General features: G+C 45.1%; 1 protein-coding gene across 5 annotated transcripts in view; it reads right to left on the reverse strand.

Moving 5' to 3' along the window:
- Nucleotides 1–19,914, reverse strand: part of LOC126994480 (alpha-N-acetylglucosaminidase-like) — a 59,605-nt gene that overhangs the window by 9,020 nt on the left and 30,671 nt on the right. For 4 of the 5 annotated variants that reach the window (XR_007749199.1, XR_007749198.1, XR_007749197.1 and 1 more), the window contains 6 exons: nucleotides 18,575–18,695; nucleotides 17,339–17,445; nucleotides 15,888–16,048; nucleotides 14,990–15,145; nucleotides 13,426–13,975; nucleotides 12,275–12,387 (listed from right to left, as the gene is read on the reverse strand). Coding sequence is in view for 1 of the 5 variants with exons in the window: in XM_050853797.1 (XP_050709754.1) it covers nucleotides 15,036–15,145; nucleotides 15,888–16,048; nucleotides 17,339–17,445; nucleotides 18,575–18,695 (499 nt within the window). In the remaining 4 variants the exon portion in view is untranslated. Of the gene's footprint in view, nucleotides 1–12,274; nucleotides 12,388–12,799; nucleotides 13,976–14,989; nucleotides 15,146–15,887; nucleotides 16,049–17,338; nucleotides 17,446–18,574; nucleotides 18,696–19,914 lie in introns of those variants that run through there. The other variant, XM_050853797.1, reaches the window with a different exon arrangement.

Raw genomic sequence — 19,914 nt, forward strand, 5'->3', positions numbered from 1 at the left:
CTGGAAATCAAGATGGACTACGTCCAGTGATTTGGTTACGTCATAAACAGTGAAGAGGTCGTTATAAAAGATTAATAGGTTTCATAGGCAGGATCTTTTGTTACGAAGCCATGTTGTGAGTCCCCAATTAATGAGTGGCTTTCAAGGTAACTCGCAATTTTGCCTCTAATTATGCTCTCAAGTAGCTTACCTACAACCAAAGCTAGACTAATGGGCCTGTAATTACCTGGTACTTTCTTGTCTCCTTTCTTGAAAATCGGTGTCACGTTAGCCTTTTTCCAATCTGAAGGGACGATGCCTTGTCGCAAGGACATATTGAATACGGTTGTGAGGGAGGAGAGTATTTCGCTCTTCGTTTCTTTCAGCAGAGTTGGATATACTTTGTCAGGTCCAGGACTTTTATTTGTTTTAAGTGAATGGAGAGCTTTAAGGACTTCATCGGTTGTTATTTCAAAATTAGGCAATGCATGCTCGAGATTTACAATAGTACTGGTGTTGGTGGTAGCGAGAGGAAGACTGTTAGTATTAAACACCGAGGAAAAGTAATTGTTTAAGAGGTTTGCAATGTGTTGGCTGTCAGTCACTAGTGCACCGTCGCTGTTTGTTAAAGGTCCAATACCACTTTTGATCGCCTTTCTGTTGTTTATGTAACTGAAGAAAGATTTCGGGTTATTTTACAGTTGGCTGCAATATTTTCTTCATATCTACGCTTTGCCTGACCTACTAGTCTTTTTACTCGTCGCCTGGCATCATTATAGAGTCTAATGTTCTCGGGCGTGCTTTGTTCTTTCTTTAACCTGTAAAACAATTTTCTCTCATTGACTGATTGTTTAATTTCGCTATTAAACCACGGTGGGCTTTTATTAGTGTTAATTCGCTTCTCGCACAAGGGGACGAATGTGTTCTGCTGATTGAGTAAGTGATTTTTAAGGCTTAGCCAGGCTTCCTCTACGTTGCCGTCATCTGATAGTTGTATTTCTGTTAGTTTTTGTCGGATTTCTATGAAGTTAGCTCTTTTGAAATTGGGCACCTTTACTTTATTTTCAGTCACTGATGATTGAGCTTTAATGTCGACGCGCACTAATTTATGATCGCAAGAACCGAGGTGTTCTCCTACCGTGACACTACTGACAAGGTTATCTTGGGTCGTTATAACAAGGTCGAGTATATTATTTTGTCGAGTTGGCTCAGAAACCATTTGGCTTAGATAATTTTCTTCTAGAAATTCGATCATTCTATGTGACTCGCCTTCTGTACCCGACAGTGTCGCCCAGTCGATATGGGGGAGGTTAAAGTCTCCTAATATCAGTGAGTCGCTGTTATTAAGTGACTGCCTTAAGACGCTGTACATTTCAAGGTCGTCATCGAGTGATTGCCCGGGAGGTCTGTAGGTGACAGATATATTTAAATTGACTTTTGCAATGTTTATCGACGCACAAATGTTCAACGTTACTGTTTCCGGTGTTTTGTCAGTGGGTTGCAAATAGCTTTTGACATAAAGGGCGACGCCACCGCCTCTACGGTTTACACGATCTTTGTTGAAGAGTCTGTAGCCATCTATGTTGTATTCGGAACTTAAATCAATATTTGTGGTGTCGATAAATGTTTCGGTTATAGCAATTATGTCAAAATTTTCTGTTAAAGCAAGACATCTCAGTTCATCAAATTTGTTTCTTAGGCTACGCGCATTGAAACTAAGGATTTTTAATTTATCTAGAGGCTTGTTAATACAGCTGGTGGTACTTGCGGGATAACGGTAACGGGTTTGTTGCGATGCACGGCGTCTATTTACACGGGCGGGGTGGAGGGACGTGGTGACTCGTTTTTGCTCGGATGACACGCACTGCTTCGTTGAGGAGCCTTCCGAGTCTGGCTGCCCCGATGGGAGAAAGGTGCAATCCGTCCCTGTGGAAAAGTTCATTTTGTCCATAGAAATTGTCCCATGCGTTTAGGAACTCCACGTCAAGCTCCCTACAAAGAGTCTGTAAGCGATTGTTTAGGCTGAAGGCCTTACTGAAAAAGTCGCTCTCCGCCCAAGTCCGTGGTAGAACTCCTGAAATCAAAATGTTAGGGGATTTAGTCTTATACTGCTGGATGAGCCTACGGTACTTCTCCAGGAGTTCCTCAGACCGGGTCGTGGTGACGTCGTTCGTACCTGTGTGGATAACAAACAGTGAATCATTAGTAGCCTGGGGGGAGATCTCCTCAAGAGCAGCAGTTATGTCGTCGATCCCAGCACCAGGATAGCAATAGTTCCGTCTTCGACGAGGAACTCTGCCGCAGAACTCAACGACCTGCTGGCGAATCATGGAGTCACCCACCAGGAAGGTGCTCTCCTGCTCGTCCTCCTCCTCCAGAATGGCAAACCTGTTGAAGCAATGAACAGGATAAATCGCTTGTCTGGCTGGTTTGGCTCCTCCATTCACGACGGTGAAGCCATCATGGCGGTGCCACTAGCATCCTCCCGTTGCGTGGTGTTGTCCGCTGGTGTCGACGGTACCGCTGAGGGCAAGGGGGCGGTTGGAGAAGGGTTTGGCACCACAGCAACGTTAGCCTGGATGAATTCCTGCAAGGAGGCAACAGTGCGAGAAAGCTCTATTATTTTATTCTGACCTGCTTCCATCTTCTCTTCTTGCTCCTGCAGTCTGGTCTCGAGATGCTGCCTGGTGAGAGAAAGCTCCATTATTTTATTCTGGCCTTCTTCCATCTTCTCTTCCTGCTCCTGCAGTCTTGTCTCGAGATGCTGCCTGGACAGACACAGTCGACAGACAGCAGAACGCCCTGTAAAAAGTGAGCTGAGAAGCTACCGTTACAAGTACTGCACTTCTTAGGCGCCATCTTAGCTGAAATGAAAGAGATAAAACACAAAGTGAAGGGGATTAGGAAAGGGGTGAGGTGTGTGAGAGGTAGTTTAGTAATGGAGGAAAAGTGAGAGAGAGGAGGAGTAGGAAGGGATGTGAGGTGAGTAAAGAGGGGGAAAGAGAGGTGTGTGAGATCAAGGAGGGTTAGGAAATAGGTGAGGTGGGAGAGAGGAGGAGTAGGAAGGGATGTGAGGTGAGTAAAGAGGGGGAAGAGAGGCGTGAGTGAGGTGTGTGAGATCAAGGAGGGTTAGGAAATAGGTGAGGTGGGAGAGAGGAGGAGTAGGAAGGGATGTGAGGTGAGTAAAGAGGGGGAAAGAGAGGCGGTGAGTGAGGTGTGTGAGATCAAGGAGGATTAGGAAATAGGTGAGGTGGGAGAGAGGAGGAGTAGGAAGGGATGTGAGGTGAGTAAAGAGGGGGAAAGGGAGGCGGTGAGTGAGGTGTGTGAGATCAAGGAGGATTAGGAAATAGGTGAGATGAGTGAGAGGTGAATTACACACACACACACACACACACATAGGATCAGACAAATGCCCCCAACCCTAATGTTTTCCATCAACAGAGTCCACACATGGAGACTTCTAAGGTGAAACAGCTGCTGGAGGGACGATCTGCCTTTGCCCGACGGGAAGATGGCCTCGATATTTACTACGTTCAGCCTCAAGAGACGCGGCAGGATGCAGAGACAGGCGCCCGGGCGGTGCACATTGGCCGCCCAAATGGCCGTCCCACCAGGTCAGAGCTGCTGGGCCGTCTTTTCCCACAACCCTCTCCCTTGTGGGATGCAGGCTAGGAGTAGCTCGTCCATACTTTCAGTTTTTTCTTCTTGCCACTATTACAAAGAAAATCACATTCTGATGAAGCAAAAACATTACATATTGAACTCTTGCTGCAGTGTCACAGTCCAGGGCCGGATTTTCCGAATAACTAGTCATTCTAGGTTAGTACCCAGAGCCACCAGTCCAAGGACAAAATAAATTAAAATTAACAGAAAATAACGACACGATATGTCTGTTGAAGACTTGGGAAGTACTGAATTCTTTTTTCTTTTCAATAAGAATATGATCAATGATTTTTACCAAGACAGTGAAGTGAGGAGGGCCATGGAAGGCCATGGAGGCAAGATCTCTGCATTCCATAGACGGCCTTGCTGTGCTGTACGCTCTGCCTTATCACACCAACAGTTTGGTAGTTCTTGCCTGACACAGGTTCAAGTTATATTCTGGCTGGGCTATTTTGGGCTATTTTTGGCAGGGTAACTAACAATGCCTTGGCACCCCCCACCAGGTGTGTGATGCTGCTGGGAGAGACAGGTGCAGGAAAGACCACCTTCATCAACGCTGTACTCAACCACCTCTTCGGAGTGGAGTTCACGATTCTTTTTCGTTTGAAGGTCAAAGAAGAGATAGAAGATGGTCGCCGGAAGACGGAGAGCCAGACAGACACCATCAATGTGTACACCATTCACTACAAGGAAGGCATGAGGCACGAGTACAACGTTGTGCTCATCGACACCCCCGGCCTGGCAGACACGCGGGGGGCACAACGCCAGGAACACGTAAAGTCTCGCTTGGAAAGGTTCCTAATGTCAGAAGATATTGGTGTTGATGAACTTCACTGTGTTGGTCTTGTTGCCAAGGGAAATGTAAACAGAGATTTTACGGATCAGAAAGCTGTGCTGGGGGAAATCATGTCATTGCTAGGAGCCAGTGTGCCAGAGATCACGTGTCTTCTTGCAACTTATGGCGTGGATGAGCCATCAGTTGATGCCGTAGTGAGGAATGCAGGAATTGCCTTCACAAGAATGTTTCGCTTTGATAATGGTATCATCTACACTCCCCAAAAGACGACTAACACCTCAGAGAACAACCAGGCTGCTATTGCCTCCATGAGGTGGGAAGAAATGAGGAAGCAGTACGATGCTTTCTTCAGCCATCTGAGCAGAGCGCCGCCTGTTAGCAATAGGGTTCGCAGGGAGAAAAAACTTTTTGACACAAGCAAAAATAATTTGAAAGAAGGAATTAAAAAGCTAGCCACCTCAATAGCAGCACTTCATGTAAATAAAAAACTCTACAATAAATTTGAATTACAGGAATCTGAAAATAAGGAATGGCGTAAGGAAGAGATGGAAGAGATTATAATTCAAAAGGATCTAAATGATACTGGAAATGGTGTTTACCCACACAACTGCAGGAAGTGTTTGGTGACCTGTCACCTCTGCAGGGGCAGCGTGGAAGACGAGGTCCTTGGTGCTACAGTTTGTGGCGCAGGTGCTATAGCTGCCGGAGCTGCTGGTGCAGTAGTCGTTGCTGAAGGGACTGCTGCAGCTGGATCAGCAGCAGTTGTAGCCACAGAAGAAGCAGCTGCAGCTGGTGCAGCATTGGCAGCCATGAACCCAGCAACATTGGCAGCCATGAACCCAGCAACATTGGCAGCTGTAGGTGGTGCAGCATTGGCAGCCACAGAAACAGTAGGTGCAGCTGGTGCAGCATTGGCGGCCATGAACCCAGCAACATTGGCAGCTGTAGCTGCTGGTGGAGCCTTTACTGTTGCAGTGGGACTTGGACTTGGTGCAGTGTACTTTATTGCAAAAATAGTGAATAAGTCAGACTCGTGTGATATGGATACCAACACTGAGTGCACAGACAAAGGTTGCCACCACCCTTTGTCCGATCATGTTCGGATGAAAAAAATTATAATAAAACAAAATGTGATGCGGGAGAAAATCAATTTCAATATGAAGAGTCTTTATGATGCAGCTCTTTCAAAAAAATCAGAAATCATGAAAAAAATCAACAAAACTGAAGAAAATATTTTGAGCCGTAGGAGAATAATTTCTCAGAACACTGTGGAGGCACTGCACCATGCAATGAGAATACAAGCATTCACTTCACAACATTTTGATTACATTGAGAATATAAATATCGAGATCATCAAGGCTATCAGACTAGATGGGCCTGCTATCACGCCCCATGCTCTAGAGCATGCCAATGTTCTGAACAAGGCCATGAAACAATTGGCGTCATTTGGATCACAGGAAGTTCTTGGTAAGCATGAACTTGTCGAGAAGATGTTACTGAGCGTTTACAGAAAGGATGGATAAACGGGCAATGGCATAAGTACCCAACACACCCATTGCATATGTTAAACCATGCAAAATAGCACTACGGTTCTAGAAAACCTCAGATCCATGATTATCGTAAGCGACAACGTTTGCTTAACAAATTCAAAATCCCCCAAATTTATCTCAAGTAGCCGATAACTTTTCTTGACTTTATTAATATTGAAATTCCTTTCAGTAGTACAAACAAAAGCTTATTTTCTTGGATTTGAAAGAAGCTGGTTTTGGTGCCAATGGGAGCATTCAACAACTTCACACAAGGCTAGCATTCAGTACGTTCCTTAGCCTGTAGGCGGTATTGTTAGAGTTGTATTTCAAAGAGAATGCTTCATTCCAAAAAGTAACAAACTTTTAATACTCTTTTTTTCTGGAGCAAAACACTGCATGAGTAAACAACAGAATCAGAATATGAAATGATGACGTCACGTGCAACCCCTCTATAAGAGGGGTTGCACGTGACGTCATCAGCAGCGATCAGCTGATCACTTCTCAGCTGCCCCGCAAAGGCCCGCCATTTTGGGAGGCACATATTTGCCGCAAGAGAGCTCCTTAGCTTTTCCCCGACATGTTACTGTGTTGGTGGGTGTGTTAGCGGCCCATCTATTACTGTGTGGGTGGGTGTGTTAGTGGTCCATCTATTACTGTGTGGGTGGGTGTGTTAGCGGCCCATCTATTACTGTGTGGGTGGGTGTGTTAGCGGCCCATCTATTACTGTGTGGGTGTGGGTGTGTTAGCGGCCCATCTATTACTGTGTGGGTGGGTGTGTTAGCGGCCCATCTATTACTGTGTGGGTGGGTGTGTTAGTGTCCATCTATTACTGTGTGGGTGTGTTAGTGTCCATCTATTACTGTGTGGGTGTGTTAGTGTCCATCTATTACTGTGTGGGTGGGTGTGTTAGTGGTCCATCTATTACTGTGTGGGTGTGTTAGTGTCCATCTATTACTGTGTGGGTGGGTGTGTTAGTGGTCCATCTATTACTGTGTGGGTGGGTGTGTTAGTGTCCATCTATTACTGTGTAGGTGTGTTAGTGTCCATCTATTACTGTGTGGGTGGGTGTGTTAGTGTCCATCTATTACTGTGTGGGTGTGGGTGTGTTAGTGGTCCATCTATTACTGTGTGGGTGTGTGTGTTAGTGGTCCATCTATTACTGTGTGGGTGTGTGTGTTAGTGTCCATCTATTACTGTGTGGGTGTGTGTGTTAGTGGTCCATCTATTACTGTGTGGGTGTGGGTGTTAGTGGTCCATCTATTACTGTGTGGGTGGGTGTGTTAGTGGTCCATCTATTACTGTGTGGGTGGGTGTGTTAGTGGCCCATCTATTACTGTGTGGGTGTGTGTGTTAGTGTCCATCTATTACTGTGTGGGTGGGTGTGTTAGTGGCCCATCTATTACTGTGTGGGTGGGTGTGTTAGTGGTCCATCTATTACTGTGTGGGTGGGTGTGTTAGTGTCCATCTATTACTGTGTGGGTGTGGGTGTGTTAGCGGCCCATCTATTACTGTGTGGGTGTGGGTGTGTTAGCGGCCCATCTATTACTGTGTGGGTGGGTGTGTTAGTGTCCATCTATTACTGTGTGGGTGTGGGTGTTAGTGTCCATCTATTACTGTGTGGGTGGGTGTGTTAGTGGCCCATCTATTACTGTTACTGATAGGTGCTACACTGCCACTCGCGGTAGGTTGACAGGGGTTACCAAGTATAGGCCAGTGGGCTTTTTGCGAACCCCTTACGTTCTTATGTTCTTACTAAACACTGCCCGGGGTTATTTTAGTCATATATTCGTTGTTCTTATCATCAAATATATCTTGAAGTTTGATAATAAATGTATATGCTGTATGTCCATCATCATTTAACAGCCTAATGGGTAGTTATATAACAAAGCGTAGCCTCACTGTACAGATTTTTTGCATATTCACTTAGATTGTGTTATGAAGACGGGAGGCACGCGCCAGCCATCATCAGGGGGCAGGGGCTCAGCTGATCGCTCGTGCCTCCCAAAATGGCTGACAGCTGTCTTTCCTAAAACAAAAGCGAAGCGGCGTGACGTCAGTGCAACCCCTCTATATACGACAACTGACAGCGCTGCCACATCCTCCGGCTCCTCGCTAAGTCACGTAATGTTTCTGTATGTCCGCCAGCAGCGCAAATCCTTACATTGTGTATATCAGATTCTCTAAATATGCTTATTTTTACCACGAGAAACAGGTGATGTCACTTATTTTTATTGCGTTAGTTCTTATATTTATGTATTCACATATATTTGATGGAGGTGTAACTTATATTATTATATCTATTTTTATTAGTGAGAGATATCGTAAGTATTTAGTAAGAAATTCACTTTTTATGTGTAAATCAGGAACCATAGACGTTTTGCGTGTGTGTGTCAGTAAGTACAAGCCTAAGCACACACTTGGGCTGGAATGTTTCGTTGGTCGCATACAAGTAGCCTGTAGATAAAGAAACAAACAAAATGCTACTTTTCATCACCGTTACCGCCGCCTGTGACACCAAGCAGCCCCTCCTCCAAGTCTGTGCCTGTGCTGCCCAGTGTTGGGTTGATTCTTTTTTTTTTTTACGTTGCGGCCTATTGTGCTGGTAGGCTTCTTCCCGGTGGGGCCTGATGGTCGGCCCAAGGCTTCTTCCCGGTGGGGCCTGATGGTCGGCCCAAGGCTTCTTCCCGGTGGGGCCTGATGGTCGGCCCAAGGCTTCTTCCCGGTGGATCCTGATGGTCGGCCCAAGGCTTCTTCCCGGTGGGGCCTGATGGTTGGCCCAAGGCTTCTTCCCGGTGGGGCCTGATGGTTGGCCCAAGGCTTCTTCCCGGTGGGGCCTGATGGTTGGCCCAAGGCTTCTTCCCGGTGGGGCCTGATGGTCGGCCCAAGGCTTCTTCCCGGTGGATCCTGATGGTCGGCCCAAGGCTTCTTCCCGGTGGATCCTGATGGTCGGCCCAAGGCTTCTTCCCGGTGGATCCTGATGGTCGGCCCAAGGCTTCTTCCCGGTGGATCCTGATGGTCGGCCCAAGGCTTCTTCCCGGTGGATCCTGATGGTCGGCCCAAGGCTTCTTCCTGGTGGATCCTGATGGTCGGCCCAAGGCTTCTTCACGGTGGATCCTGATGGTCGGCCCAAGGCTTCTTCCCGGTGGGGCCTCATGGTTGGCCCAAGGCTTCTAACCAGCGATATAAGCATGTTTGCTGACGACACAAAAATAAGTAGACTGATAAATTCAGACAACGATGCTGAAATTCTCCATGAGAAACTAAGAGCTGTATTACTAAACATTTCGGCGCCCAAGTTCACATATTTAACAAGGCTTTCGTAGGAGTTTTAAGCATTTCCTGGAGTAGTTTTATGGCCCTGGTGGTAGTCTGACCCTTCCTCTGTACCGTGAACCTAAAGAAACACTCATTAGAACCCGACTGACCCCCTCTTTGACCTTTAGAAATAGCTGATATGAGAGGTGAATGTGTCCTATAATACCAAGCTAAATGTCTTGTTTGAGTGGGCCGACAAATGGATGATGCGGTTCAATTGTGACAAATGCAACATCCTTTGTGTGGGAAGAAATAACCTCCAAAGTAATTATACACTAAATAATACACCTCTTGACCACACCAGCTGCGAGAGGGATTTGGGTGTGCGTGTAAAGGGTCTATTACACTGGGCGAATTTTCTGTGGATCTTCAGTCAAACCACGAGATCGGCTGGCGTGGTTCTCATTTGTTTCTTGTTATTGCTGCTGCTGATGATGATGGTGAGTAATACCGTCGTCCTTCAGTGAAATCTACCGTAGCTTTGGAAGGTCGTGGACGCGTCAGAAAACCACGGAAATAGAAGAACCACGCCAGCGGAAATCGTGGTTTGACTGAAGATCCACGGAAAATTTGCCCAGTGTGATAGCCCCTTTAGCTTTGACCTTCAACCCAGAAATCAATGTATTATCGCTAGAAACCGAGCAAGTAGTCTTGGGTTTTATTTTGAGAAGTTTAAGCAACCGGAACTCAGAAGTTATCCTCAAACTGTATTTGGCTCTGGTTACAGTAGTCACGTACGCTCCCAGGCATTACCATTATTTATCATTTTTAGGCGCCAAAACAGTCATAACCACACAAAAACGATAGGAAATTAGAGTTAGCGTTAAAACTGTTAAATATTGATGGGTTTCGCTCTTTTTTGCAATAGTTATCGGTGAGAAACTACAAAAATGCAATGCGCTGAGTACGATAATTTGACAACGCTGGGACTCAGGCCTCACCTAGAGTATGCTGTTCAGTTTTGGTGTCCCTATTACAGGAAGGATGTACGTTCCCTTGAAACAATGCAAAGGAGAATGACCAAAATATTCCAAGGGCTTAGGAACTTACCGTACAGAAAAAGATGAAAGCGAGTCACTTTGCATTCCTTGGCAAGACGTAGACTGCGTGGGGATTTAATTGAGGTGTTCAAATGGGTTAATTAAGGGGATTAACATGAGCGATCTAAATAAAGTGCTCTTATGACTGATGTGAGACCACGCAGTAATGGGTATAACTTGGACAAATGCAAGTTCAAGAAAGAAAGTGGCAAAAACTGGTTCACGGAAAGAGTGGTTGATGAGTGAAACAAACTGAGTAGGTATGTGGTTGAGGAAAACATTATTATTATTTTTTTAATTAACCCGACAGCTGCTTGGATCATGTTTCTTAAAGGCCCTCCAAGCGAGAAAACGTGAAAAAATCATCACTCACGCAAACCATTTCATAATATATATCAACGCATTTGTGATCAGTTTATGCATCATCTGTTTTTTGGGGGTTTATATCATGGCACAAATTTGGCCCGTCGCTGCTACACGGTAAAGCCACAAATTTGGCCCGTCGCTGCTACACGGTAAAGCCACAAATTTGGCCCGTCGCTGCTACACGGTAAAGCCACAAATTTGGCCCGTCGCTGCTACACGGTAAAGCCACAAATTTGGCCCGTCGCTGCTACACGGTAAAGCCACGAATTTGGCCCGTCGCTGCTACACGGTAAAGCCACAAATTTGGCCCGTCGCTGCTACACGGTAAAGCCACAAATTTGGCCCGTCGCTGCTACACGGTAAAGCCACAAAATTGGACCGTAGCTGCTACGGTAAAGCTAAATTTAATACGTCGCTGCTACACGGTAAAGCCACAAATTGTTACGTCGCTGCTACGGTAAAGCCACAAATTTGGCGCTGCTGCTACGGTAAAGCCACAAATTTGGCCCGTCGCTGTTAAACGGTCCACAAATTGGTTCAAATCGGCTACACCGTAAAGCCACAAATTTGGCCCGTCGCTGCTACACGGTAAAGCCACAAATTTGGCCTGTCGCTGCTACACGGTAAAGCCACAATTTGCGTCGCTGCTACACGGTAAAGCCACAAATTTGGCCCGTCGCTGCTACACAGTAAAGCCACAAATTTGGCCCGTCGCTGCTACACAGTAAAGCCACAAATTTGGCCCGTCGCTGCTACACGGTAAAGCCACAAATTTGGCCCGTCGCTGCTACACGGTTAAACGGAGACTAGATGCATTTATGGGCGGGAGGGGAATTTGATGAGCAACCTATCTTCAGGAGCTCCCTTGTGTACGCCGTCTGTCCTTTTGTAGTCATCTTATGTCCTTATGTTCTTAAGACGTTGTTGAAGCCAAAAATTAAATGAGCTTCGAAGTTAAGTTTGACCAAATGAGAAATTGAGGGACCCCATAAGCATTCATTATCTTTTGTAATTCACAGCTAGGTATATACATACACTCTAAGTCTATATATACCAAGTCAAGTCACTCTGCTTCAAAACTGCGACCGGTACGCGCAGGAGGCTGGTTTGGGGCGGGGATGGCGTGACGCCACGGAGTAAAAAAATAAAAAAAAATACCTGCCAGTTCAGGGGTGACTAAAGTTGGGGCCGTGTGTGCACTCTGGATGTGCATTCTCGCCTCCTTTCACAGCGCGTTCAGGCAAGCCACTGACGAAAAAATATGTCTTTTTATTGTGCTATTGCGTGACTGTAATTCCAGTGCCTACAAACGGCGGTGTGGGGTGTGAGGGAGGGCATGTTGAAGTGATTGATTTAAATTAGTCCGCCTTTCCTCGTTTGCTCTAAATCCCTGTTTCTACTTTCTCTAGTTTGGCTCCAAGCAGTGTCACGCATAAACCACGCCTCGGCCGTGTGTCTCCTCCCACAAACCTGCGTATGACTTGACTTGCTGTATATAGACTTAGCATACACTGACGGACGGACGGATGGGTAGACAGACGGACGATCAGAGGCAAACAAAGAGATACATAGTCCGACAGACACACCTTGTAGTTGGCTGTGGCGGCCGTGAGCAAGTAGGTGGTGTTTGTGTGTACGGTGCTGTCTCTTGGTGCTGGCCGAGGCAATATCACTTCCTCGGGGCCAACAGTGTGCATGCCTGCAAATACCACGACAAAAAGATGATTTAGCTTCATGGTAATTCACTTTAGGGAAACGCAAACCACACTGTAATTAGCCATGGTTTTCATCTGTCTCCTTGACCTTTGAAACTGTAGTATTTAACCCTTAGATTATGGCGATCGTACATATAAGTGCGCTACCACACGCCCCACCCATACGGGGATCATATATGTAATCATCACACTCTACGCTCCCTACGTTTCAAATAACTTTTTTATTATTATTATTATTATTATTAGGAGAGAAGTTTTATTACACCAGCATATATACTAGATGAATATACAATTATTGCAAAGAAGAAAGACTTTTTAATTTGCACCTTGAAACTTGCCAGCATTTACAGGGAATCTCTCTCTTTTTTTTTTTTACGAATACGCCTATAGCGCTGGTAGGCTCTCTTAAGGGGCCTGGATGGTAGTTTGCCCCAGCCCGTCATGGCACAGGCAAGTGTTTATAGTGGCGCCATCTTCTCCTGGCTCATGCTGCCCCCCGGGAACTCCTCCTTGATTCACTTGGACGGTTTCCTCTAGAGTCCGGGTTGATGGGTGGTCTTCAGGACAGCATGTGGGTAGTTTTAAGCCACTTGGCGGTGACTGAAAAATCCGAGGTGGTAGCGTGGGGATTCGAGCCCGCGTCATCCATCACGTGGTGAATGTGAGCCCAGCATGCTACCACTCAGCCACCGCCTACCAGCCTACCTACCCATTACCAGTTCTCATTCTAGTCAACATGATTTGGCTGCTCCTCTGTACCATTCCATGACATAACAAAGAGCTTGTACTTACCGCATAATTATATTCTAACTATATTATCATACAAAATTGCAATTCACTGGGCTTCAACTCTGAATTCCACTGTTTTTTTTACGCAGCATTGAATTAGAACAATCTTGTAACAACCATAGCCCTAACATACCAGTGATAACACACTCATTATGAATGGTTTTAATACAGTGTCCTTGAAGAGGTCGCGTGAATCAAAAACAATGTAAATCAAACAAGAGGTAGGTTTGTACCTTTATTGCCTACTGTATCACTCTGACTCCTCTCCCTCTCGTGGTTCCTCCTCTGGCTGCCCTTCCCCTCGTGGTAGCACAGCAGCGAGGGTGTTGCTGTTGTTGAGTAGCGTGGCAGCGTGGGTACTGTATTGTTGTTCAAGTGGTGCGTGGGAAGAACTGAGCTCAGCTGTGTGGCCGCACCGCCGTGTGAGTCCAGTTGTGTGAGACATCTGGTGGCCACTCCATAAAATATCACGTATAAGTGAAAAAAATGTGTAAATTAAACATTTATTTGGATTTTGGACCCCGCCTTATTTAAAAAACGCGTAAACCAAACTCGCATAAATCGAGTTTTGTATCTTTACCTGAAATTACGTAGCTCAGACCAGTATCTGCTCTTTATATGTTTGTTACGTGGATATAGTCCAGTTCAGAATATACCATACTGTTACCATAGCCCATCACTTTAGCTGGATCCCTAGCTGAGTAAGTAAGGATGCTGCTGGTTGGCAGTTTTGGCTTCTGAGGGGTTGGGGCGTCTGACCTCTCTGTCGCTCAGCACTCATGCCTATGTTGAGAAATATTGATCTGTTATACAAGTTAGGGTGTTATAGTAGGATATCAATGTATTATTATTATTATTATTATTTAATATCACCACGAATTAGGCATACAATTGTCAATGGAAAACCCCCACGACAGATAGATCACGCCACCTTATAGGAATGTCGTCCGTCAGTGTTTACCGTCTCAGTTTGTATACAAAGCATTTCATCGTGCGTGGAGGTCACCTTGACATGCGTGACCAATTGTAACTTCATTATTTTCCAATCTGTTACTCGTCACTCCTTCACGAGAGTCCGACTGACACACAACGGCAGTCGCTCTCGCTCCGACGCTCCTTGTACATATAGGCTAAGAGTATATTCGCCGTAAGGAAGCTGAAGTCTTAATCAGCGCCTTTAAACGCCCCCCGGTACCCCGTTACAAGGTGAATTTTGTTATATCATTGAATTAACCCGGTAGCAGCGACGGGCCAAATTTGTGGCTTTACCGTGTAGCAGCGACGGGCCAAATTTGTGGCTTTACCGTGTAGCAGCGACGGGCCAAATTTGTGCCATGATATAAACCCCCAAAATAGATGATACATAATCTGATCACAAATGCTTTGATATGTATTATGAAATGGTTTGTGTGAGGGGTGATTTTTTCTCATTTTCTCGCTTAGACGGACCATTAAGAAAAATGATCCTCGCTGCTACACAGTAAAGCCACAAATTTGGCCTGTTGCTGCTACACGGTAAAGCCACAAATTTGGCCTGTTGCTGCTACACGGTAAAGCCACAAATTTGGCCTGTTGCTGCTACACGGTAAAGCCACAAATTTGGCCCGTCGCTGCTACACGGTAAAGCCACAAATTTGGCCCGTCGCTGCTACACGGTTAATGTTTTTACCACTTTTCACAAATCCTTCCCTGCTTCCTCTTACATTGAACTTTATCTAAAATCTGAAAGTACTTGCCCACCTCTGAAATACAACCAGGTAAATACACACAAACACACCAATTACAAATGTTACTCACCTGGGACTTTCCTCAAATGCGTATGGTTAAATCCCTCCCAATTTCCTTATTCTTCAGCTTTCATAACTAACTTCATATACTGTTTCATTAGCTTTCTTCTGGTGAATAGTGGACGATACTTGTTATACATTCTCACAGAAAGCTTCACTGGATCACCTGGGGGAGAAATACCTGAGTAATTTGAACTAATGGCGCAAAATTTTATGTACACCAGGTATTCTCTATATGCTAAGGTTACGTTCTGCAAAAAGCTCGCATAATGTGAATTCGTATATATCGAACCTACCATCCCATTAATTATAGGGGGTCATGTTCCACGACACGTTTTCAAACCCTCTATTTACTCCGGCACCGTTTCACAATAATAAAGCACTAAAGCAACAATAAAGCACATTAGTACAGACGTAAGCTGATAATTAGCTACCTGAGGATTAACTTTAGGATCAGACGGAGGAAGAGGTTAGTTATAGGCGAGGAAAGTGCGGAAAAACACTTGCACCCGCTGCCCTCTAGTGCGTCACCATACCTCACCAACCAGTAACACCAGCGCCGATACTCGCATAATAGCAAAGTTTTCTCGCATAAAATGAATACTTGGCACATTTAGGTTAGTCACATATGAGCGAAATCACATATACCAAACTCTATATCGAAAACCTGGTGTATAATGCATCACAGAGCTTCAACTGTAAAAACTCCTAATCAAACTTGAATATATTGAATACCCAGTGTACTATGTCTTTAACTATTTCTATATACAGAACTGATATATCAATTTTATTCCCAACCTAGTGAAATCATAATATTTTGACCCTATGATGGGATATTAGTGAGAGGAAACACAGTACCTTGTCACAATGTGTTTAACAAATTCATCAAAGGAAAAACTAATGATTACCTTGTGGTGTAGGTGGGAAAAAGGTGTTTACATTCTCTGCAAAAGGTTTCTCAACAGTTTCAAACACATAATTCTTGAACTTTGCCTCATCAAATGCAATCCCAGCTTTCATTGCCGATAGGAGGGAGGAGCTGAACGCACCCCATCTGGGAGCAATATACCTGTGGAGTGATGAGAAAGCCTAAGTCATTTAATTATCCTTAACCCGGTAGCAGCGACGGGCCAAGTTTGTGGCTTTACCGTGTAGCAGCGACGGGCCAAATTTGTGGCTTTACCGTGTAGCAGCGACGGGCCAAGTTTGTGGCTTTTGTAGCATGTAGCACGGGCCAAATTTGTGGCTTTACCTGTAGCAGCGACGGGCCAAGTTTGTGGCTTTACCGTGTAGCAGCAGCCAAATTTGTGGCTTTACCTTGTAGCAGCCAGACCAAATTTGTAGCTTTACCGTGTAGCAGCGACAGGCCAAATTTGTGGCTTTACCGTAGTAGCAGCGACAGGCCAAATTTGTGCCATGATTTAAACCCCAAAATAGATGATACATAATCTGATCACAAATGCTTTGATATATATATCAAATGGTTTGTGATCAGATTATGTATCATCTATTTTTTGGGGTTTATATCATGGCACAAATTTGGCCCGTCGCTGCTACATGGTAAAGCCACAAATTTGGGCCGTCACTGCTACATGGTAAAGCCACAAATTTGGCCCATCACTGCTACATGGTAAAGCCACAAATTTGGGCCGTCACTGCTACATGGTAAAGCCACAAATTTGGCCCATCACTGCTACATGGTAAAGCCACAAATTTGGGCCGTCACTGCTACATGGTAAAGCCACAAATTTGGCCCATCACTGCTACATGGTAAAGCCACAAATTTGGGCCGTCACTGCTACATGGTAAAGCCACAAATTTGGCCCGTCGCTGCTACACGGTAAAGCCACAAATTTGGCCCATCACTGCTACACGGTAAAGCCACAAATTTGGCTCGTCACTGCTACATGGTAAAGCCACAAATTTGGCCCGTCACTGCTATACGGTAAAGCCACAAATTTGGCCCGTCGCTGCTACTGGGTTAAGTAGCTCACCTCCCCTTCACACTGGAAAACATGTTATGATCAAACTTATCAAATAACCAACTAATTTACTTTTCAGGAGTAAGGTCACAAAACAACCAGATCAATTTTTTAATTTTATATGCTTCTTATGGCATGCAGGAAAAATGGAGTCAGATATCTAAGGTTGTCATATAGAGGTACCAATGATAATTATAGCATAACTGGCGCCACTATAAAAATTGCCTGCACCATAATGGGCTTGGACTGATCCCCAGGCCCCTAAAGAGATGTAAAAAAAATAAATAAATAAATAAATAAAAAAAAAAAAAATGCTATAAGTGAAATTCAAAATAAGAGATTAATATTTTACAATAACGTTAAAAGATATCACGTACTTCATCATGACGCCATTCCACTGCTTAACAGCGTAGTCCAAAATCTCACCGTTGGGACCCCACAAGCTTATTTGGTAGAGGGCATTTCGTCTCAGCAAACTGTGTTCCTGAAAAAAAAAAAATTGTTGTTAACCCGGTAGCAGCGACGGGCCAAATTTGTGGCTTTATCGTGTAGCAGCGACCGGCCAAATTTGTGGCTTTACCGTGTAGCAGCAACGGGTCAAATTTGTGGCTTTACCGTGTAGCAGCAACGGGTCAAATTTGTGGCTTTACCGTGTAGCAGCAACGGGCCAAATTTGTGGCTTTACCGTGTAGCAGCAACGGGCCAAATTTGTGGCTTTATCGTGTAGCAGCAACGGGCCAAATTTGTGGCTTTATCGTGTAGCAGCAACGGGCCAAATTTGTGGCTTTATCGTGTAGCAGCAACGGGCCAAATTTGTGGCTTTATCGTGTAGCAGCGACGGGCCAAATTTGTGGCTTTATCGTGTAGCAGCAACGGGCCAAATTTGTGGCTTTATCGTGTAGCAGCAACGGGCCAAATTTGTGGCTTTATCGTGTAGCAGCGACGGGCCAAATTTGTGGCTTTACCGTGTAGCAGCGACGGGCCAAATTTGCGCCATGATATAAACCCCCCAAAATAGATGATGCATATTCTGATCACAAACGCTTTGATATATATTATGAAATGGTTTGTGTGAGGGGTGATTTTTTCTCATTTTTCTCGCTTAGAGGGACCATTAAGAAACATGATCCCCGCTGCTACCGGGTTAATGAATGATGTCTTGATCAGCAATATCACATGCACATACCTATGGGTAGGCGGTGGCTGAGTGGTAGCGTGCTGGGCCCACATTCACCGCACGATGGACAATGCGGGTTCGAATCCCCACGCTACCACCTGGGATTTTTCAGTCACCGCCGAGTGGCTTAAAACTACCCACATGCTGTCCTGAAGACCACCCATCAACCCGGACTCGAGAGGAAACCGTCCAAGTGAATCAAGAAGGATTTTCGGGGGGACAGTATGAGCCAAGAGAAGATGGCGCCACTATAAACACTTGCCTGCGCCATGACGGGCTGGGGACGAACACCATCCAGGCCCCTCAAGCAAGCCTACCGGAGCTATAGGCATAGACGTAAAAAAATAAATAAATAAATAGATAAAATAAAAATACAGAACTGAGAAACAGAGTAGGAATGGAATGGAATGGTGGGGGGGAGGGAAGACATATTTACCTTTGTATCATTAGCCCAAACGGATGCACTCTGGAGCCAGCTTCCCAAAAGGTAAACAGGATTACTCCCAAGAAGTATATCCATGTCCTTTATGAGGTCTTGTAGTTGAATGCTGTGGATCCTGAAATGAAAGAAAAACTGCATCATCACTTGAGTTTAAGTACCTTGGATCAGTTTGTGTAAGCATGGTGGTACAGAGGGAGGGACAAGAGAAAGGGTGATCTCATTTTACAAGAGAAAAATAAGAGTTCGAAAGTCAAGAAAGGTTAGATATGAAAAGGAAAGTTTCGTTTAGTCAGCGCAACATCTGTGGTCATATGCCGGAGAGGGACAGGAGGGGAAGGAATTAAAGGAGAAGGGAACAGACCCCAGGAGACGGGACACAACCCTCGATTAATACCTGGTACCCATTCACTGCTGGGTGGACAGGGGCGTAGGGTATTGTAAAAGGAAAAGTTGGAAGGTTTTGTTTAGTCGGCGCAACATCTGTGGTCATATGCCGGAGAGAGCCAGGTGGGGAAGGAATTACAGGAGAAGGGAACAGACCCCAGGAGACGGGACACAACCCCCGATTAATACCTGGTACCCATTCACTGCTGGGTGGACAGGGGCGTAGGGTATCAGAAAAGCCACCCAAATTTTTTCACTCCGCCTGGGAATCGAACCTGGGCTCTCGGTTGTCAGCTGAGTGTGCTAACCACTGCACCACGAAGACTCCATAAAATGAAGAAAAAGCTGGACAAATATAGATTGGAGACAGGACAACTAAGGATTAATAAATGATTTTTAACCCGGTAGCAGCGACGGGCCAAATTTGTGGCTTCACCATGTAGCAGCGACAGGCCAAATTTGTGCCATGATATAAACCCCCCAAAATAGATGATACATAATCTGATCACAAATGCTTTGATATATATTATGAAATGGTTTGTGTGAGGGGTGATTTTTTCTCATTTTTCTCGCTTGGAGGGACCATTAAGAAACATGATCCCCGCTGCTACTGGGTTAACTAAGGCCCTTGTAACAGAGGTTTGACTGCATACATGGATTTTTTTTCATACATTTATAATGGCCATATAGCAATGAATGAGAGAAAACATGTAAGGAATTTGGGTACACTGTGGTATTTGCTTCTCAGTTTTGCCAGTGTGACCCCAAAGCACAATTTTTCTCGTGTCACCTCCCCTCATTGGATATTTGTGGTACAGGTAACTTGATTTCCGCGAGTTTGGTTTATGTCTTTTTGAAATAACGCGGGGACCAAAACCCAAATAAATGTTTAATTTGCACGTTTTTTTTCACTTATAAGCAATATTTTATGGAGTGGCCACCAGATGTCT

Source organism: Eriocheir sinensis, unplaced genomic scaffold (genome assembly GCF_024679095.1).
Source record: "Eriocheir sinensis breed Jianghai 21 unplaced genomic scaffold, ASM2467909v1 Scaffold800, whole genome shotgun sequence".
NCBI classification, from domain to species: Eukaryota; Metazoa; Arthropoda; class Malacostraca; order Decapoda; family Varunidae; genus Eriocheir; species Eriocheir sinensis.